Source organism: Eutrigla gurnardus (assembly GCF_963514095.1).
Source record: "Eutrigla gurnardus genome assembly, chromosome: 2".
In the NCBI taxonomy this organism is placed as follows: domain Eukaryota; kingdom Metazoa; phylum Chordata; class Actinopteri; order Perciformes; family Triglidae; genus Eutrigla; species Eutrigla gurnardus.
Window position 1 is genome coordinate 17506371 of NC_139916.1, and position 22697 is coordinate 17529067.

General features: G+C 46.1%; 2 protein-coding genes across 2 annotated transcripts; both read right to left on the reverse strand.

The window, feature by feature from the left end:
* Positions 1 to 3150: 3150 nt before the first annotated feature.
* Positions 3151 to 5756, reverse strand: LOC311026306 (acidic mammalian chitinase-like). Its single transcript, XM_084029791.1, has 11 exons — positions 5673 to 5756; positions 5526 to 5555; positions 5239 to 5440; positions 5073 to 5129; positions 4831 to 4996; positions 4588 to 4712; positions 4364 to 4487; positions 4097 to 4279; positions 3888 to 4007; positions 3654 to 3792; positions 3151 to 3571 (listed from the first exon to the last, which is right to left on the reverse strand). Exons 1-11 carry the CDS (start codon positions 5695 to 5697, stop codon positions 3291 to 3293), a joined length of 1452 nt encoding a protein of 483 aa, XP_083885917.1. The 5' UTR covers positions 5698 to 5756; the 3' UTR covers positions 3151 to 3290.
* Positions 5757 to 17173: 11417 nt separating this feature from the next.
* Positions 17174 to 19670, reverse strand: LOC311021420 (acidic mammalian chitinase-like). The gene is made up of 11 exons (XM_084021982.1): positions 19623 to 19670; positions 19478 to 19507; positions 19182 to 19383; positions 19010 to 19066; positions 18768 to 18933; positions 18512 to 18636; positions 18288 to 18411; positions 18021 to 18203; positions 17812 to 17931; positions 17578 to 17716; positions 17174 to 17495 (listed from the first exon to the last, which is right to left on the reverse strand). The coding sequence occupies exons 1-11, from the start codon at positions 19645 to 19647 to the stop codon at positions 17215 to 17217; spliced, it is 1452 nt and encodes a 483-aa protein (XP_083878108.1). The 5' UTR covers positions 19648 to 19670; the 3' UTR covers positions 17174 to 17214.
* Between the last annotated feature and the right edge of the window lie 3027 nt (positions 19671 to 22697).

Below are 22697 nucleotides of genomic sequence, written 5' to 3' on the forward strand. Positions count from 1 at the left end.
ACTGTCTTTCAACTGTAATGTTTAATGTTCTGTCAGTAGCGACTGTGACCATTCAGGTTCCTCACCTCCGATTGCTCAATGTGTTAAAGCTGGTCTCACGTGGGCTTCAGTGGCAGGGTCTTCCATTACAACTTAAAGGACCATAGTGTTACCAAATGCCATTGTCCATTGACAACATCGGCCACCTAGTTTACATTAACCTTTACAATGTTTACCAAAATTGCTTGATTTTTGAGACTGCTTGTTTTTTAACGTTTTGTTCATATTCAATAAAAGTTTCAGAATGTACCTGAAAATGTTTGTCAAGGTTAGTTCAAACTCGCCGTTAAAATCCTCCTTCTAGCTCAAATTTGAGATCAAAATTCAGTTATTGTATGAAACTATTTTTCCAGGCTTAATAGCATTCGGCTCAATGACTTCTTGCAGATGGCTTCTTGGCTCTGTTGTGCTTGACAGCTCAGAGGTATAAAGAAGGTCAATGATTGGCTGAAAATATCGGGCTCGTACTGATATGGCACCATAACAGTTGCGCATAAAAGATTTTCAACTTCTCCCAGTAGGTCTTCCTCATATTCATACTGGGACATGTTGTGAGTTGTTCTCTGACCAGTATCTTCTTCTCGACATTGATTTGCTGATCGTAAACCAAGCGTAGTTTATCTCGCCGCTTCCTGTTTACAAAGTCCAATCAGAGCCAGCCAGAGAACTTTTGACCAATGAGATGCAGCCAATGGAACATGTGATCATTGAGTTTAAAGATTTTGCTTGTCATTGAGGTCGGCTTACACTGAAATGAGACTCTTGAACTTGATATTATGTAAACTGGAAGCAGCCGGACAACAAGTGTACCCAGAACCTGCTTCTAGCTTTGGACACAGACATGATTTCATATCAGTGTGCACATTTTAATGGATTTTATTAGAGTAATACTGTCATTTTAGATAAAATTAACAATGCATTGCTTTTCACAAGGTTGAATTACTTCATCAGAGAGATTTAACAGCCTTGTAGAGTGTTTTTACGCACCGTTTCAACATAAATGACAGTGAACGGCGGTTAAAACAGGGAGGCTGAGCTCTACTGAAATATGCACTGGTTTGAAGAGGGAAATCTCTGCTAAAAAGAGACAACCAGGATGATAATACATGTTAGTGTTAAATTTAAGCAAATCTTTAGGCTACAATAGCTTGCAAAAATGTCAATTAATACACAGATGGAACAGCATCAGCAACAAGACCTCTCCTGTCCAAATCAACAGACACTCTGCAGTCTGTGGCCAACAATTATATAAATATACTGCTGCCTTTTACAGCATCACAAGAATAAACTAGAAAAGAGACAAAACTCAGAAAATGTAACAAAATTGATTGAAAATAAATCAAAGTAGAATCAACAGTAAAATAAAACCTCACTGAGGCAGAACGACGTGGATATATAAACTAGCACGCAACTACGTTGCTAGGCAACAACATGGTTGTTGACGTTCCCATCAGGAGGGTAAAGCATTACGTAGTTGTACTCACATGTCTGACACCACGAAGCCCTCCACAATCTGCACTTTACCAGTCGCTCCTCTCACCCATAAATGGTCCCAGTACAACCAGTCCAATCGGCCTCTCTGGTCCCATTATAACCAGACCACTCTGCCTCTCTGGTCCCAGTACAACCAGTCCACTTGGCCTCTCTGGTCCCAGTAGTCCACTTGGCCTCTCTGGTCCCAGTACAACCAGTCCACTCGGCCTCTCTGGTCCCAGTACAACCAGTCCAATCGGCCTCTCTGGTCCCAGTAGTCCACTTGGCCTCTCTGGTCCCAGTACAACCAGTCCACTTAGCCTCTCTGGTCCCAGTAGTCCACTTAGCCTCTCATGTCCCAGTACAACCAATCCACTCAGCCTCTCTGGTCCCAGTACAACCAGTTCACTCGGCCTCTCTGGTACCAGTATAAACAGTCCACTCGGCCTCTCTGGTCCCAGTACAACCAGTCCACTCGGCCTCTCTTGTCCCAGTAAAACCAGTCCACTCTGCCTCTCTGGTCCCAGTACAACCAGTTCACTCTGCCTCTCTGGTCCCAGTATAAACAGTCCACTCGGCCTCTCTGGTCCCAGTATAAACAGTCCACTCGGCCTCTCTGGTACCAGTACAACCAGTCCACTCTGCCTCTCTGGTCCCAGTCAGTCAATGAAGTGAAGTCACGTTGGAGGATCCGAGGAGGATGTTAGCATTTAGCATGTTAGCATTTAGCATGTTAGCATTTAGCATGTTAGTCGGACCTAGCTTGCATCCTGACTGTTCAGGTCTCGAACATCGTGATGTCACTTCGCGTTCGCCGGATGGTTTATTAAATCAATCATTCATTAAGATGGATGCAGCCTTTTCTTTCACAATGTCAAAGTTAAATAATGCTCTTTATAACCACACCCACTACGTGAGGCTTCATGTGATTGTGCTTGGAGTGACCCGTTAGACCCGCCAACTCTGCGGCCCGTGAACGCAAACATTTATGACGTATCATTTCCGGAGTGTCGCCTCTCTGGACGGATGGACGTATGGAGAGAAACTCTGCCCTCATGCGGCCGCTGACACAACTGCAGCTTCATCACTGCTATTATATAGTATTTATATCCTTCCTTCTGTTTCAGTCTCTCAATGTTTATGACGACTGTTTCATGCGACGGATACGAATTGAAATGTAGCCCAACTAGAAATAGGAATTATTTGTGATAAATAGCCTAGTACTTGGCTCTTAACACATTTTAACAGCACACTTACTAATACTAACCACTGCTGTGATGGTTGGTTGCTTTGTGTTTTTTTCCCCTATGGGTTTAAGGAAATACCTCATCATTACCTAATAGACAATATCAGCTCCAAATGTGCATGGCTTCAAAACTGAAAGGCTAGATGAATAGATGAATAAACGTTTGCATGCATTTTGATTGGTATCAAAATGATTCTGAATTAAATAACTATATTGATTTGATGTTTGGGTGTACCCTGCCTTCCCCCAATGACAGCTGGGATCGGCTCCAGCCCCCCCGCAACCCTTAATACAGGATAAGCAGTAAACGATGGATGGATGGATGGATTTGAGGTTTGATGATTTTACTGATGAGAAATATACACAAGACACAAAACCATCTGTTGCTTTCAATGAGATATTTATTTGGGTTGCATCAGGTGTTACAGAGCTGTTCCTTGACTGGGCCTTAGTTGGATGGTCTAATGTTACATGACAGTTGACCCAGCTCCTTGATTAAGAACAACCAATAAGAACTTAAACTATGGATTGTTTAAGCCCAGTTGCAGCACTTGCAGCTGACATCGAACACCAGGCCGGCAGCACAGTGCTGGTCATAGGTATTTCCCTGGCTGCACTCATAGAAGTGGTTCTTGTTGGTGGGATCAGGAAAGAGTCCGTTAGCCTTGCCGGCGCAGAAGCCAGATCCTGTGCTGCCACCGCTGCTTCCACCACTGCTGCTGCCGCCACCGCTGCTGCCGCCACCACCGGGAACGGGCACGGCGTGCTTGGTTGGTGTGACTGGAGGCAGTGGGTCAGTGCGTGAAGCGCAGGCTGGAGAGAGACATTAAATCATTTAAAATATGGATCTATATTCATTATGTTTATTACCAGAAGACATGTGTTCCATACGTACAAGCTCCGGTTCCCAGTCCGCTCTTGATGGTGTTGATGAGAGGGTATCTTCCCTGGCCACAGAAGGTGCCGCTGAAGTCATCCAGATCCAAACTCCACACCATGGCGCCACCGAAACCACTCTGCTTCAACCACTGAAGCTGTTGAGTGGAAGAGAGGTGAAACCAAGTGTTAAATTACCTTTAAGCATAAATGTTTGTGGCAAAAATGCTAATAGCGTAATACAACTCCATACCTTGATCTGGAAGCTCTTAACATTGTCATATCCAACCCATGTTCCTGCATTGAAGGCGTATGGCACATCCTGGGGGCTGTCCCAAGCCTGAGTGGCTCCTTGCTTCAGGAAAGTGCAGATCTGACAGGGATGGAGATATTTACAGTTAGGTATCTACAAAATGCAACGTGTTTCCTGTCGCACACAGATTCAGAAAAAGGAGCACAAACCTCATAGTAGGCCCAGAAGCCAGCCTGGCGGGTGAAAGGTCCAGCAGCTCCGGGTCCACTGGCGGGAGCTCCGACAGCAGTGTTAGAGGAAGCCAGGCGGAAGGTGTGACCGTAGGTGGGGAAACCAACCAGCAGCTTCTCAGCTGGGGCACCGTTGCTCTTCCAGTAGTTCATAGCATAGTCCTACACATGAGAGGGTACAGGCCAGTGTGAGTGTCTGTTGTGTGTCCGTTTAATTATTAATTTAGAGCAGGAGCCCTCACTCACCACATTGAAGTAGATCAGGGAGCCCTGGTCAGCGGGGCCCTTGTAAAGAGGGCTGTTCTCTCCGACATTGTGCTCCCAAGAACCGTGGAAGTCGTAGGTCATGACGTGGAAGTAGTCAAGCACACTGGAAAACAAAGCCACGATGAGGATTCATTGGCCATCTGTCTTTTATACAACAAATGTGAGGGTACATCATGTTTGCATGTGTCGGCTTGTGTGCTTACGCTCCAATCTGGGCAATCTGGTATCCGGAGTCGATAGTTCCCTTTCCAGCAGAGACTGCAGCGGTCAGCATCAGACGGGGACGGTTGGTCTTCTTGCCCTCTGCCTCAAAGGCACTCATCAGCTCCTACGAATGGGCAAGGAGGAAAACCATTGCATTTCTTACCACCACAGTAATTGCTTGTAAACTTCACCCACAACCCAAATATGTCTTTAGCCAGAAACGGAATAGCAATATGACTGACCTGGACCAGGACGGTGTAGCGCTCCTTATCCTGAGGTGGGGAGCCACGGGATCCAGGGTACTCCCAGTCGATATCCAGACCATCAAACTTGTACTGACGCAGGAACTTGATCACGCTGGTGATGAAGGTCTGACGGTTGGCAGCAGAGGAAACCATAGCTGTGAACCTGAGGAGAGGAAAACTGTGAGTAACTTGTGCTACGAGTCGAGGGGAGTTTTGTTCCTCATGTCATTACGACTTACTTCTGGGTACCAAAGTTCCATCCGCCGATGGCCAGCAGAGTCTTCAGGTTGCTGTTCCTGCAAACAGCAACAAGCTCCACGTTAAACTCTTACACTGAATCTGTGCAACGCATGCTGATGCCTATTAATGTGTGTTTTCATGTGTGCTGGATGTGTGTGTACTTACTGGTTCTTAAGGGCCTGGAACTGTCCGTAGAGTTTCTCATCGTCCCACTCGTAGGTCTTGATCATGTTGCTGTCCATTCCAGCAAAGGCATAGATGAGGTGGTCACAGAGACATGGGTCAACGTTGGCGGGGAAATACTTGCCTGCTCCAGGACGGTACTGTCCCCAGTTAGTGAAATAACAGGAGAGGATGTAGGATGATCCTGCAACATATGGAATAAATGCTCTCACGATTATATTACCAACAAAAATATCACATCATGCTGAATGGATAAAACATATAATTACCTAGCTGCACGTGCAGCAGGAGAGCCAGTCCTGAAGAGTGACGAGACAGGATTAGAGAGGGTGAGGGTTAGGCAGGTTCAGAAGTTGCATTTAAAAAGTGCAATAGCAAAGTTTGAAAAGTTTCTTTGAGCAAGGAGCTCAGCTTACCGACGCAGATGAGTAGCTTGCCCATGTTGCTTCTGTACAACTTACTGTGGACCGACAGACTCTTTTATACCCCTGGGTTTCTCCTAATATCAGCATTATCTGTAATATATGTTTGATGTGGTTTGCCTATTCAGCAAAACTCGAAAGTCAAACTCATTCATTTGTTTAGTCAAGACCAGTGTGAAAAGCCCTGATAACCTTCAGATGCCTTTTGATAATGACATGATGCAATACAATTTGGCTGTTTTTGCAGACCGCCTCTTTGCAGCACCCCGACAGGAATCCACCCTCTCAGGCTGGAATGAAGGCAGGCAGGATAGTGGATCCATTTGGGCCAGCCTGGCCAGCCTTACTGACCTCGGCATAATGCTACAATTTATGCAGGCTTCGTCTGTGATGGCCTCCTGCAGGTGATCCACGCCAAGACAGGACACACACCGGTCATGGCCATCCTCAGGCTCCAGGGACGCCATACAGCTGTCACAGGCATGCTCCATCCGGAACCAGGTGGAGAGGTAGCCAAGTAACAACAAACAACACAAAGTGTGACGCCGCCGGGACGGGAACGCCAACACTTTGAAACACAATACCAAGTTGGGAGAGGGGACAGGTACGCAACCTTCACCAACAAGATTTATTAGTTTTAGCAAAATACAACTAAGCTTGAAGAGGGAGTGAAACCCTACCTCAATCCAGTTGAATCCTTCAATAATACTGCGAACACTAAACAGAGAAACAAAAAACAGTTATTAGCATTCAAAGCAGCATCAACCTGCTAGTAACACAGCCCTCAGCAGCTGTGTGCAATGCTGGAAGGTGAGGGGCGGAAACGCCACCAACCCAGCAAAGCCACCAGAGCAGGTACAACATACAATGTGCAAAACGCTGGCGACAGCCTCTCGGAGGACGAGCCTCAGCCCGTTACTCCTGCCACGGAGGCACGAGGCTGCACAAAGCCAGCAGCACGCCAGTAATAATTGTACCGGTCGCGAGAAGAATGAAGTAGCCGATTACCTGCTGACACCGGAAGATATAGCCTCCCGGGGGTCATGCAGGAGTCACAGGTGACATTGTTGTTATTCGTACTCGACATGCGCTAGCGCGGGCGGAGTTATCCAGTGCTTAAAGCACCGCCTCTGGCGGTCAGTAGGGACGAAATAGAACCTGCTTCTAGCTTTGGACACAAACATGATTTCATATCAGTGTGCGCATTTTAATGGATTTTATTCGAGTAATACAGTCATTTTAGATAAAATGAAGCAGTGCTTTTCACAAGGTTGAATTACCTAATCCCAGAGATTTAAAGGAAAACACCACCGCATTTCCATACTGAACTATGTTCTGCTCTGATCTTAGACGAGGTGATACATACCTCCCTCTCCTCTGTGCGTGCACTCCATGGCTCTTGCGCGCACTCCACGCAGCGCTAATTTGCTAGCATGTAGCTTGTCCCAGTATATTCCTTAGGATCCAAAGGGGGGTGAAGTTAGAAGCGACCAAGCACTTCCACGTTGTCCCTATTTAAATACGGTTACGTGAGTAGTTACACGACCCAAGTTTGGTTACACAAAATGAAACATGCCAATTTTTCTAAGCGGATAACAAGGATAACTATATGGTATGGCGGAATAACAACTGGAAGCACTTCGACGTCGGCGCAGTAATATCATCACTCAAAACATGACGGGACTATATACCTTCTGCTTGTTTTCACAACCCTGTACGATGCACGTTATAACCATTATGTTTGATTGTTCACAAACTATCTTACTACAACCTGATGCTTCCTCAACTGTGCACAAACTACTACAGGTAGTGCAGGCGACTGCGTGCAGGTCACGTAGGTTCTATTGACGGAAGTAAGAGGGGGAGCAGAGTGATGATATTGTAGTGAGGGAGCGGCGTGGGGCGGAGGAACTCCCCGGAGTGGGGGGCAATCAGGGGCTGATGCAGTTCACCTGGGAGGGGAGGAGACTGACGGGGGTTGGTGGCAGGGAAGAAAAGAGGCAGAGGAAAGGACGGCGAGAGAGAGAGACGGGAGGACGTGAGCGCCGTCGGCCTGAGCTTTTTGGGAGCCAGTGGCACTGTGGCGGGTGGGTGCTGTTCGCAGCTTATAGTGCTGCCGGCAGTGAAGACAGCTGAGTAGGGGAGTTCGTCGTGTTGATCAGTCCTGTATCAAGAGGGGAGGCCAGAAACCTCCTTTAGGTAGCGAGGGACCAGGGGAGTAGCCGTGCCTTACCTGTGCTCTCATGCAGCGGCCATATCCGTGACGCCGACCACGCTGAACGACTCCACGCCTGCCAGCTGAGCGGCCTGTTCTCCGGTGCACAGCCCAGTTTCATTGCCTAGACCCCATGGGGGGGTCTCGTCACCAGACCGGGACAGGATAAGTCCTTTATTTTAATGATCTCCATATAAACTTACTTGTAGTCTTGTCAGTTAATGTCCGAGTGTTATATGATTTCCCTAATAAAAGGTTTTTAATGAGCTGACGTCAATGTGCCAGTGGCCTCGTTAAGGGCAGCCCATTACTCTTGCAGCGCTCTACCTCCCCCTAGTGTTAAGAGTGGGGTTTGACCCGTTATGTTGTAGTGGTCTCTAAGGAGCCAGTGTGCTTTTGAGCTCCCCTGGTGTGTAGTGTGATACCTGTTCTGGTTGCTGTGCAGTGATTTGTGTGCAGTGTCCCCTTTTGGGTGTGTTCTCTTGTGTGCAGTGTTGGAGTACCTGCCTGACCTGCTGGAGCTGCCCTCATTGGTCTGCTGGGTGCAGACGTCCCTAACCTAAAAATTAATTGGAAATAAAGATTGTCTATTCTTATACATATCTTTCTGTGGTGGGTGCTCTCTGACCTCTAATACCGGACCGGACCGGGTTGACAAAGGTGGTGGCAGCTTGACGCTACTCTAAAAATCTTAGACCACAAAATGTATTACACTGGTGGCAGCGGTGGGATCCAATATATAAATATTGAATATATTAAAGAACAATGTCAGAGGCAGAGAGTATCTCACCCCAGCAGGGGTCTTCAGAAACAAATGCTAGCAGGAATAATCCCTCTGGTAGTATGGGCTCTTTGCCTGTTCCAACTGGTGCAATTCCACGCCCTGTGTTTATGCCCGAAGTTTTCACTGGGGTGGGCCGTGAATGGTCTGATTGGGTGGAACAATTTGAGTTGGCTGCTAATGTAAATGTGTGGGATGACCCTGTTAAGCTTAAATTCATGTCTTGTCGGGTCATGCTCGTGATATGTATAATGGGGTCTCTGGGGAGGCAAAAAGTAATTATGCCCTGTTGAAAGCAGCTATGTCCAGATGTTTGGACCCCTGTCACGGTGATGACTGGAACAGGGTTGCCTTCACTGAAAGGAGGAGGTTACCTAATGAGACCGCCCAGGAATTTGGTAATGCTTTGCGCCGACTGGTTATTAAAGCGTACCCCTCCGTGGATGACCATACCCGAGATTTATTAGCCAGAGACCAGTTCATTACCCATTTTTCTGCAGGGGACTTCCGTATTAGCCTCCGTGCAGCTAAACCTAAAACATTAGAGGCTGCAATTCATTTGGCTGCTGAAATGGAGCTTCTTAGAGCTTTGGAACAAACACTCATCGCCCCTGATGCTAAAGTAAGGGGGGTTACAGAAGGTCCCAATAAAACTGAGGGGCGTTTTGAGGCTTTATTGGGAGCAGTTGAGGGGCTGTGGCAGGAGGTTAAAATGATGCAAGCTACTGTGCAGGTATTACAACAGCCTCCTGGTGCAGCAACCCCTCTTAATCCCTCTAGGCCACCCAGGAACTTTGATGCCAGTCCTGGAGCTGTTCCAAGTGCCCCCTCTAGGCGTGGAGTCAGTAGGCAGGCTGGGGTGTGTTGGGAGTGTGGATGTGACCGACACTTGCGCCGTGACTGCCCCTATGCGCAGGGAAACTAAAGGGGGTGGGCACAGCAGGCCAAATGCCTGCCCCCTTGGCTGTGAGTCGGACCTTGGCCTCTAGCAACTGTAAGGGTAGCCATATAACCGCTAAAGTGGGGGGGGGGGGATTTTCAAGTGTTAGTGGATAGTGGTGCTGACCGCTCCATAATTCCCAGGGAGTTATGAATGACTATTACAAAGGGGGCGTGCAAATTGACTGACTATTCTGGGAATGTATCTGCTGCTAATGTGTATATCTAGGGTATGGCAGACTGTTTGTCAGTTTGATTCCTTAGCCCTAGTGGCCGAGTTTTTGGTCGCTGATGTTCCATCTAGCGATATTCTGTTGGGCTTCGACTTCCTGTTTAAGTATGGGGCTGTGATTGATTATAAGGGGAGGGTCGTTCGCTTGATGGGCAAGACCTTACCCCTGTTGTTTCCAGAAGATCTTGAGAAGCCTCGCACTGTGGTTATTAAATCAGACACTGCAGTGCCACCGCGGAGCGAGGCTATCCTGCCTGGCATGATCACAAGCCCCTTCAGGGAGCGTGTGGAAGGTATGCTCGAACCCTCAACCTCACTGTCTGATCACTGTAATGTTTTGGTTGCCCGAGTTGTGTGTAGAACAAGGGATTGTCCCAATTCGTGTTATCAATGTGACAGATGAAGAACTGATTTTGAGGGAGGGTATGAAAGTTGGCACCCTCTACGCTGATATTGAAGTGGGGGATGATTTGGGGGAGGTTAATGGGAGGAAGGGTCAGGAGCCCTCTTGGTCTGTAGATGCTCTGGTTGAGAAGTTGGGGCTGAATCAGAAGGGGCTGGGAAATTCAGACCAACAAGCTGTTTATAATCTGTTGTATAAACATCTGTCTGTCTTCAGTACAGGTGATACAGATCTAGGGAGGACCCCCCTTGTAAGGCACACAATTGACACCGGAGATGCCAAGCCTGTGAAATTGCACCCACGCCATGTTCCTCTTCATTTACAGGAGGAATGCGCAGAACACATTAAACAGATGCAGGCGAGTGGTATCATCCAGCCCTCCTGTAGCCCATGGGCTGCCCCGGTAGTTCTTGTGAGGAAACGGGATGGGGGTCTGCGTTTTTGCGTTGATTATCGCCGGTTGAATGACCTTACCAGAAAAGACGCCTACCCCCTCCCCCGAATTGATGATGCCCTAGATAGTCTACACAAAGCTTGCTGGTTTTCGACTCTTGACCTTGCCAGTGGTTACTGGCAGGTCGAGATTGAGCCTGAAGACCAACATAAAACTGCCTTTATAACTCGGCAGGGGTTGTTCGAGTTTAATGTGCTCAGTTTTGGCCTTTGTAACGCACCAAGCACATTTCAGAGGCTCATGGATGTGGTTCTGGCTGACCTGCAGTGGACCACTTGTTTGGTCTATCTAGACGATATTATTGTGTTCGGCCGCACATTCAGGGAACATCTGTTACGCTTGGATGAAGTGTTGCTTAGATTGCGCCAGGCAAACCTGAAAGTGAAGCCATCAAAATGTAATTTGTTTTCTACTCAGGTACAGTACCTTGGTCATGTCATCTCGGCAGAAGGGGTGAGCGCAGATCCAGCTAAAGTTCAGGTAGTAAAAGAGTGGCCAACACCTAAAAATCAGACAGAGGTGAGAAGTTTTGTGGGACTAGCATCTTACTACCGGCGCTTTATACAGAGGTTTGCAGAGATGGCGCGCCCTCTACACCAGTTAACAGAGAAGGGCCGGCGTTTTAAGTGGTCTGAAACTTGCCAGAATGCCTTTGAACAGCTGAAGGCTCACTTGGTGTCAGCCCCTGTGCTGGCTTATCCAGATCCTGCAAAACCTTTTATTTTAGACACCGATGCTAGCGATGCAGGAATTGGTGCAGTTTTGTCACAGGAGGGTGATGGGGTTGAGCATGTTGTAGCTTATGCCGGTAGGGCGCTATCCAAGCAGGAAAGAAAGTATGCCACCACTAAAAAGGAGTTGTTAAGTATGGTAGCATTTACAAAGTATTTCAAGCACTACCTGTTGGGGAAGGAGTTCATATTGCGTACTGATCATAACTCTCTTAGGTGGCTACATAATTTCCAGGGCCTGGAGGGACAGCTGGCTAGGTGGGTGGAACAGTTGGCCAGTTTTCAATACCAAATTGTCCACAGGCCGGGGAAATTACATGCCAATGCAGATGCCATGTCGAGGCTGCCTGCCTTTAAAGCTGAGCTGTCCCGGTCTGGCCAAGTATTATGTGACACTATGGAGCAGCACCTTCCAGATCCCAGTGTGTGCGCTGTGCAGGAGGGGGGGGGGGGGCTAGTCCACCAGCAGGTCAGGAATTGGTTGGTGATGAAATAGCAAAAGCCCAACAGGAGGACGAGGAGCTGAAGCAGTTGATTGAGCTTAAAACACAGGGGAAGGTCATTCCTGAGAACTCGCCCCTGCGGAAGTATGCTCCTGTGTGGCCTCAACTGCAGATTAGGGATTCACGGTTGGTAAGGGTGCCCCCTGCAAACACTGATGCAGCATCCCAGGTTCAGGTTGTTCTCCCACAGGCCCTGGTCCCTAAAGTTTTAGCTCAGTTGCATGATTCCCCGACAGGTGGTCATTTAGGGATACAGAAATTGCAAGGGAAAGTAAAGGATCGCTTTTACTGGTTGGGGTGGTTTGGCGATGTGAAAGAGTGGTGTAGACAGTGTGTTGTTTGTGCCTCCAGGAAAATTCAGGGTCGCACTCCTCGCGCCCCCCTCCAAATATCCACAGTGTCAAGACCATATGAAAGAGTGGCACTTGACATTTTGGGCCCGCTGCCAGAGACATCTTGCAAGAATAAGTATGTTTTGGTTGTAGGGGATTACTTCTCCAAATGGACAGAAGCATATCCCCTGCTTAATCAAGAGGCCCGTACTATTGCTAAATTGTTAGTGGAGGAGTGGGTGTGCAAATTTGGGGCCCCCCGTAGTATTCATTCTGACCAGGGGCGGTCTTTTGAGTCGACCTTGTTCAGGGAATTGTGTCAATTGTTGAATATTCACAAAACAAGAACTACACCATATCATCCCCAGTCGGATGGTCTAATTGAACGATTTAACCGTACATTGTTGTGTATGCTGTCACTGTTTGTGGAGGAAAATCAGTCCAATTGGGACACTTTGTTACCATATGTAATGATGGCATATCGCAGCAGTGTACACGCTAGTACAGGTTATACTCCATATAAGGTATTTGGGCGGGAGATGGTACTGCCAGTGGACATAATGCTTGATGTGGGGGCTGGGGAAGCATTTTCTTCAGTCAGTGCATATGTCGGCCATTTGGTGGAGACACTGTCTACAGTAGTAGAGGCAGTAAGGAAGCATCAGGCTAAAGCGTCAAATCAGCAAAAGACCAATTTTGACTTTAGAGCGAGTCTTCAGTTTTATTCTGAAGGGGAACTTGTGTGGGTTCTTAACAAGGCTAGAAGGAGGGGATTGTGTCCTAAACTGCAGAGGCGGTTCAAAGGCCCATATTAGATAGTAGAGAGAGTCACAGAAGTGCTGTATCGGGTGGCATTAGTTGCCGGGGGGGGGGGGGGGGCGAGTCAGTGGTGCATTTTAACCGTCTTAAACCTTATTTGTACCGGATTTTACTCGAGGACGAGTCTTCTCCATTAGGGGAGGGAGGAGTGTAGTGAGGGAGCGGCGTGGGGCGGAGGAACTCCCCGGAGTGGGGGGCAATCAGGGGCTGATGCAGTTCACCTGGGAGGGGGAGGAGACTGACAGGGGTTGGTGGCAGGGAAGAAAAGAGGCAGAGGAAAGGACGGCGAGAGAGAGAGAGACGGGAGGACGTGAGCGCCGTCGGCCTGAGCTTTTTGGGAGCCAGTGGCACTGTGGCGGGTGGGTGCTGTTCGCAGCTTATAGTGCTGCCGGCAGTGAAGACAGCTGAGTAGGGGAGTTCGTCGTGTTGATCAGTCCTGTATCAAGAGGGGAGGCCAGAAACCTCCTTTAGGTAGCGAGGGACCAGGGGAGTAGCCGTGCCTTACCTGTGCTCTCATGCAGCGGCCATATCCGTGACGCCGACCACGCTGAACGACTCCACGCCTGCCAGCTGAGCGGCCTGTTCTCCGGTGCACAGCCCAGTTTCATTGCCTAGACCCCACGGGGGGGTCTCGTCACCAGACCGGGACAGGATAAGTCCTTTATTTTAATGATCTCCATATAAACTTACTTGTAGTCTTGTCAGTTAATGTCCGAGTGTTATATGATTTCCCTAATAAAAGGTTTTTAATGAGCTGACGTCAATGTGCCAGTGGCCTCGTTAAGGGCAGCCCATTACTCTTGCAGCGCTCTACCTCCCCCTAGTGTTAAGAGTGGGGTTTGACCTGTTATGTTGTAGTGGTCTCTAAGGAGCCAGTGTGCTTTTGAGCTCCCCTGGTGTGTAGTGTGATACCTGTTCTGGTTGCTGTGCAGTGATTTGTGTGCAGTGTCCCCTTTTGGGTGTGTTCTCTTGTGTGCAGTGTTGGTGTCCCAGATGGTGGAGTACCTGCCTGACCTGCTGGAGCTGCCCTCATTGGTCTGCTGGGTGCAGACGTCCCTAACCCTCAAAATTTATTGGAAATAAAGATTGTCTATTCTTATACATATCTGTCTGTGGTGGGTGCTCTCTGACCTCTAATACCGGACCGGACCGGGTTGACAAAGGTGGTGGCAGCTTGACGCTACTCTAAAAATCTTAGACCACAAAATTTATTACAATATTACTGCGCCGACATCGAAGTGCTTCCAGTTGTTATTCCGCCATACTATATAGTGTAATGGGAAGTTTGGATGTTTGTACTTTATAATCAGAATATTTGTCAGGCTGACTCGATCCGCATCTCCTAATCTGACTGTTATGCTATGACGAAAATGAATGCCTGTTTGTAGATGATATGAACATGAGTGCCACATTGACATAAGATAATTTCAGGACTATGTTCTGTAAATCTTGACCTTGCCTGTACATCTTGTCTTTGTAAGATAGGACATGATCCGTCCTTTGGTTCCTCCTCCTTAAAAGGGAGATTGTTGTTGGACTGTTGGGTCGTTCCTGCTGATTCTGAACCTTTGCATCAGAAGGCAGGGGTGACCAGTCCCTCCTCCGCAGATGAGAATACTTAATGGAATAAACCTCGGAGAAAAAGCTGATCCTGGTTGTTGATCTTTATTGGGCAGATTAATTTTTCCACAACAATAGTTATCCTTGTTATCCGCTTAGAAAAATTGGCATGTTTCATTTTGTGTAACCAAACTTGGGTCGTGTAACTACTCACGTAACCGTATTTAAATAGGGACAACGTGGAAGTGCTTGGTCGCTTCTAACTTCACCCCCCTTTGGATCCTAAGGAATATACTGGGACAAGCTACATGCTAGCAAATTAGCGCTGCGCGGAGTGCGCGCAAGAGCCATTGAGTGCACGCACAGAGGAGAGGGAGGTATGTATCACCTCGTCTAAGATCAGAGCAGAACATAGTTCAGTATGGAAATGCGGTGGTGTTTTCCTTTAACAGCTTTGTAGAGTGTTTTTACGCACCGTTAGACATAAATGGCAGTGAACGGCGGTTACCTTTGACTATGAAGCTCCTTAATATGAATTTTATTCTTCATAATAAACCATTTTGGACATTTTTTTCCAGAAGTCTGGAATGTAGATCAGGGAGACTTTAGTGATGATGAAGCATGAAAATAGTGGAAATAACTTAGTATTATGCTCAGTGATGGCAAACAATTAAATATTAAGACTGCTGACCATCCATTTCCTGAAAATCACAAATTAACCCCTTATCCCCGATGAAAGAGAATGTAGTTGTACTCACATTACTGTACTCATACACATTACGGACATGACGACTGCACTGCTCGATCGTTTCTTTATGGATACAAAACTACGAGGAAAACGTTTTCGTTTCTGCGGTGAGTGGGACGGACGAGCGCCCGGCACGTTACTAGCTGAAGCTATCGTTGCTATGTTGTAACATAGTCATACATTATGGACGTAACAGCTTCATGGATTTATTACGGACATGACGACTGCACTGCTCGGCCGTTTCTTTATGGATACAAAATCAAAACTACGAGGAAAACGTTTCGTTTCTGAGGTGACTGGGGGGGGACGACAGGCGCTCGGCTATCTACTGCTAATGTCTACGGGGTGATTTGAGGTGAGTAACTCCATGCAAAAACACACATATTTATGTCGTTTTGCAACACTATTTGAGCTAAACGAGCGCTGTGGTGTCTCGTACGGACCCAACATGTGTTGCATAGGTCTTGGAATTGGTTTCTGAGGCCCAGGAAAGCAGATAAAACGTGCCCCAATGGGTTAGCATTGGAGCGAGTCTGGAAGGCTGCCAGGCAGGTACAGATCTCGGGCTAGGCAACGTCAATTTTTGTCGGGTTTTTTGCTTTGAATAAGTCGGGATGACCCTGGGGACAACGGAAATGGGGTCAAAAATGACCGGATTTCTAAGATGGATGCAGCCTTTTCGTTAACTTTGTCAAAGTTCAATAATGCTCTTTATAACCACACCCACTACGTGAGGCTTCATGTGATTGTGCTTGGAGTGACCCGTTAGACCCGCCAACTCTGCGGCCCGTGAACGCAAACATTTATGACGTATCATTTCCGGAGTGTCGCCTCTCTGGACGGATGGACGTATGGAGAGAAACTCTGCCCTCATGCGGCCGCTGACACAACTGCAGCTTCATCACTGCTATTATATAGTATTTATATCCTTCCTTCTGTTTCAGTCTCTCAATGTTTATGACGACTGTTTCATGCGACGGATACGAATTGAATTGTAGCCCAACTAGAAATAGGAATTACAGAAATCCATGTTTGTTACATGGATTTCTGATACGACACACTCAAGGCAACTCAAAGAAGGTGATGACTCGGCTCATGTCAGTGGCACACAGCACATGCGACCTACAGCTCCTGGCTTTCATGTTCTTTGAAAGTGTCTGTTCAACCAGTCAGCTTTAGTCAAAGCTTAACAAGTAACACTATGTGCTTATAGCAAAGCAGGTGGACTGCCACATTAGCTTCCTTTGGATCTACCTCTTCAAAGTTTGGCTCTTAACACATTTTAAGAGCACACTTACTAATACTAACCACTGCTGTGATGGTTGGTTGCTTTGTGTTTTTTTCCCCTATGGGTTTAAGGAAATACCTCATCATTACCTAATAGACAATATCAGCTCCAAATGTGCATGGCTTCAAAACTGAAAGGCTAGATGAATAGATGAATAAACGTTTGCATGCATTTTGATTGGTATCAAAATGATTCTGAATTAAATAACTATATTGATTTGATGTTTGGGTGTACCCTGCCTTCCCCCAATGACAGCTGGGATCGGCTCCAGCCCCCCCGCAACCCTTAATACAGGATAAGCAGTAAACGATGGATGGATGGATGGATTTGAGGTTTGATGATTTTACTGATGAGAAATATACACAAGACACAAAACCATCTGTTGCTTTCAATGAGATGTTTATTTAGGTTGCATCAGGTGTTACAGAGCAGTTCCTTGAATGGGCCTTAGTTGGATGGTCTAATGTTACATGATAGTTGACCCAGTTTCTTGATTAAGAACAACCAATAAGAACTTAAACTATGGATTGTTTAAGCCCAGTTGCAGCACTTGCAGCTGACATCGAACACCAGGCCGGCAGCACAGTGCTGGTCGTAGGTATTTCCCTGGCTGCACTCATAGAAGTGGTTCTTGTTGGTGGGATCAGGAAAGAGTCCGTTAGCCTTGCCGGCGCAGAAGCCAGATCCTGTGCTGCCACCGCTGCTTCCACCACTGCTGCTGCCGCCACCGCTGCTGCCGCCACCACCGGGAACGGGCACGGCGTGCTTGGTTGGTGTGACTGGAGGCAGTGGGTCAGTGCGAGAAGCGCAGGCTGGAGAGAGACATTAAATCATTTAAAATATGGATCTAAATTCATTATGTTCATTGCCAGAAGACATGTGTTCCATACGTACAAGCTCCGGTTCCCAGTCCGCTCTTGATGGTGTTGATGAGAGGGTATCTTCCCTGGCCACAGAAGGTGCCGCTGAAGTCATCCAGATCCAAACTCCACACCATGGCGCCACCGAAACCACTCTGCTTCAACCACTGAAGCTGTTGAGTGGAAGAGAGGTGAAACCAAGTGTTTAATTACCTTTAAGCATAAATGTTTGTGGCAAAAATCCTAATAATGTAATACAACTTCATACCTTGATCTGGAAGCTCTTAACATTGTCATATCCAACCCATGTTCCTGCATTGAAGGCGTATGGCACATCCTGGGGGCTGTCCCAAGCCTGAGTGGCTCCTTGCTTCAGGAAAGTACAGATCTGACAGGGATGGAGATATTTACAGTTAGGTATCTACAAAATGCAGCGTGTTTCCTGTCGCACACAGATTCAAAAAAAGGAGCACAAACCTCATAGTAGGCCCAGAAGCCAGCCTGGCGGGTGAAAGGTCCAGCAGCTCCGGGTCCACTGGCGGGAGCTCCGACAGCAGTGTTAGAGGAAGCCAGGCGGAAGGTGTGACCGTAGGTGGGGAAACCAACCAGCAGCTTCTCAGCTGGGGCACCGTTGCTCTTCCAGTAGTTCATAGCATAGTCCTACACATGAGAGGGTACAGGATAGTGTGAGTGTCTGTTGTGTGTCTGTTTAATTATTAATTTAGAGCAGGAGCCCTCACTCACCACATTGAAGTAGATCAGGGAGCCCTGGTCAGCGGGGCCCTTGTAAAGAGGGCTGTTTTCTCCGACATTGTGCTCCCAAGAACCGTGGAAGTCGTAGGTCATGACGTGGAAGTAGTCAAGCACACTGGAAAACAAAGCCACGATGAGGATTCATTGGCCATCTGTCTTTTATACAACAAATGTGAGGGTACATCATGTTTGCATGTGTCGGCTTGTGTGCTTACGCTCCAATCTGGGCAATCTGGTATCCGGAGTCGATAGTTCCCTTTCCAGCAGAGACTGCAGCGGTCAGCATCAGACGGGGACGGTTGGTCTTCTTGCCCTCTGCCTCAAAGGCACTCATCAGCTCCTACGAATGGGCAAGGAGGAAAACCAGTTGCTGTGATTGCATTTCTTACCACCACAGTAATGGTTGCTTGTAAACTTCACCCACAACCCAAATATGTCTTTAGCCAGAAACGGAATAGCAATATGACTGACCTGGACCAGGACGGTGTAGCGCTCCTTATCCTGAGGTGGGGAGCCACGGGATCCAGGGTACTCCCAGTCGATATCCAGACCATCAAACTCGTACTGACGCAGGAACTTGATCACGCTGGTGATGAAGGTCTGACGGTTGGCAGCAGAGGAGACCATAGCTGTGAACCTGAGGAGAGGAAAACTGTTAGTAACTTGTGCTACGAGTCGAGTGGAGTTTTTATCCTCATGTTATCACGACTTACTTCTGGGTACCAAAGTTCCATCCGCCGATGGCCAGCAGAGTCTTCAGGTTGCTGTTCCTGCAAACATCAACAAGCTCCACGTTAAACTCTTACACTGAATCTGTGTGTATGCAACGCATGCTGATGCCTATTAATGTGTGTTTTCATGTGTGCTGGATGTGTGTGTACTTACTGGTTCTTAAGTGCCTGGAACTGTCCGTAGAGTTTCTCATCGTCCCACTCGTAGGTCTTGATCATGTTGCTGTCCATTCCAGCAAAGGCATAGATGAGGTGGTCACAGAGACATGGGTCAACGTTGGCGGGGAAATACTTGCCTGCTCCAGGACGGTACTGTCCCCAGTTAGTGAAATAACAGGAGAGGATGTAGGATGATCCTGCAACATATGGAATAATTGCTCTCACGGTTATATTACCAACAAAAAGCCGACACACATCACATCATGCTGAATGGATAAAACATATAATTACCTAGCTGCACGTGCAGCAGGAGAGCCAGTCCTGAAGAGTGACGAGACAGGATTAGAGGGTGAGGATTAGGCAGGTTCAGAAGTTGCATTTAAAAAGTGCAATAGCAAAGTTTGAAAAGTTTCTTTGAGCGAGGAGCTCAGCTTACCGACGCAGATGAGTAGCTTGCCCATGTTGCTTCTGTACAACTTACTGTGGACCGACGGACTCTTTTATACCCCTGGGTTTCTCCCAATATCAGCATTATCTGTAATATATGTTTGACGTGGTTTGCCTATTCAGCAAAACTCAAAAGTCAAACTCATTCATTTGTTTAGTCAAGACCAGTGTGAAAAGCACTGATAACCTTCAGATGCCTTTTGATAATGACATGATGCAATTCAATTTGGTATTTTCAAGGTTATTTTTGAAGTGTACGACTCCCCAACAGTGTTTCAAGATTTTTACTTTTACACTTTGCTTCATATTTCAACCAAGAAAAGGTTTTCAATATTGAAATGATATCATTGGTTTATGAATATTAAAACATTTTTACAAGTCACCCAAATACACTCTTGCCCATAAAGTTGGAATATTTTGTTTTCAGACACAATCCACTGTTTATTCCTATTTAAATGCATCAGTAATCACTTTTGACCAGGTGCAATGATTACATTATGTATCACAATTACCCAGGTGAAAATGTATTCATGCCCAACATTTGTTTGGTGCTATAAAAGACATTTGCAAGTTATTCCAACTTTATTGCTGACCCTGTAGTTCTTAGATAGCATAATTTAGCTTGCACCATTTTCCATTTACATATTTTGCTTGATACTGGTGTTTACTCAGTTGTCCTTAACTCTGCTACATGCCTTATCATCTTTAAGCAGGGTTTAATATCAGCTATCAAATTAACTGTGCTGTCCGTCAAACTGCAATGGAAAGAAGCGTTTTGCCCTTTCCTGTCCTTCAATGTAACTCAGCAGTTTAGCAATTGTAATATGACGTGGATTGTGAAATGTCTGTGAAATATATCTAAATGACTGATAATGTGTTCCATTCAACGCTGCCATTAAAGCACGGATAATGAAGATATAATAACATAATATACAGAATCAGAGAAGATATCACATAATATACAGTATCAGAAAGTCCAGTTTTGGTTGGTAATTGAAGGAAACACATTTGCTCAAATGTTTGTTTTTCTGTAGCAGAAACTCATTTAGATGGTTTATATAAAATAGGAAAAAAGGTGTTGATAAATAAAGTTAAGAACAAACCAAATATGTAGTATTTCCATAATGACAAAATGGGTCCAGACCTGAATAGCAATCAATCATGTGCATAAAGTAAAACATATGTTCTCCCATTTTTAATATTCATAGGGAGGGAAATGATTTTAGACTGGATGGAGATTCAAAAACCCTGACCATCATATTTTTTTTAAACTGATGAATTAATGAGTATAACAGGGCTTAAACATAGCATCTGTATTATTCAGTTGTCTGTTCAAATAGATCCAGTAGTTGAACTTAATTGGGGCACTTGAGAAAAAGCAACAGGATAGTTTCACTGGATGACGGATCTTCTGGTAACACAAGATCACAGGAAGACAGAAGTCATTAGGACTAATCCAATGCAGACCTTGGATATTGATACTAAATTTCATGGCAAACACATAATCACTTCTGAACAGCCATTCCTTCTTTTAATAGTTTTTCACTCTAAATCGAATTTGAGTAATGGCTTGCATTTATATAGTATAAAGCATTACAAGGTGCCACCTGCCTTGTGGACATATCTGGTTGCAGTTTTCATAAGTGGGCACTTTGAATTGCCCCCCCTTCATGTTATTAGAAGTGATTTTGAACGCAGTTGGTAGGAGGACATAATTTAGCAACCAATATTTAAAATAATAAATATTTAGTATAATGATATGGGCCTTCAGTATGCATATTGTTGTTTTGGTGACTTTACTGAAGTGACATGTTAGATACATTACCAAATCTCACCAGCAGAGAGAGCCAATAAGCTGTGTAGAGTCCATTATTGTGAGAATGAGAGACTATTTATTTTCTCCCATCAGTTTTGTTCCCCCTCCAATGATGTCATTCATTCTTTGAAATGGTCAAAATGTTCATGTATGCTGCGAGCAAGGCAGTAACCTCTGATACAACAGATATGTTTGACTGTCAAGATATATCACATTAAACCACAAACCAACCATGGCATCCATGATTAACACAATTCTGTTGCCATCTGCCAACAACACACACACACACACACACACACACACACACACACACACACACACACACACACACACACACACACAACCACACACATGAAATATGACACATGGAAAGGATGATTAATGATCAACAATCACTTTGTAGAAACAGGAGGAAACCAATGAACTACATCCGCTCTTGTGTACAAAACAACACACTACAGAATAAGGGTGAACTTCTGTAATTATAATACATACATTATTTTGGTCAGGTCTACGAAAGCAGGGGAATATAGGTTTGATTAATTGATTGTAGAATTCACAGTTGTTAAATAAATCATAGTAAAGCATATTTAAGGCACAGCACACCTCCAATCGTGTTTGTTTTCCTTTTCTGTTTTAGTCTGGAAGTATGTATCTCTGCTCCCCCCACCTCCACCCTCACCCGCCTCCCCTCCTCTCAACAACCCTCTGCTATTAGATATTGCTGGGCTTGTCACCATGGCAGCAAATTCTCAATAATTTTCTCTCTGACTTGTTTCTCTGCATGCATGAACACACACACACACACACACACACACTCTCTCTCTCTCTCTCTCTCTCTCACAAACTTACATGCACGTTTAGCTGTTGTCATGTGGGAGGTTTGCTCGTCTGTGAATCCTTGAGTGTTCCCAGGTCCAGCTGTATGTGAACAGAATTCATGCAGCATGCTGTGACAGGGAAGGGATGCTGTGCCATGCATAAAACGTGCCACATTTTCAACACTTTCACACGCAACCTCTTTTTTATCATGTGCCATTATGTGCTATTGTGCATCGTGTGGCAGCTTTTTACACCCAACTGTGCGTGCATGTGTGCAAGCCTTTTCTTATATATGAGTCACATTTCCTTAATATGACAGATACGCTTGCTTCTCTTCACGTACCGGGAACAAAGAGCTAATTTATAAATTAGGGCCTTGACAAAAGCCCCAAACTCACTCTCAAATATTTGCCACATGGTTTCAGA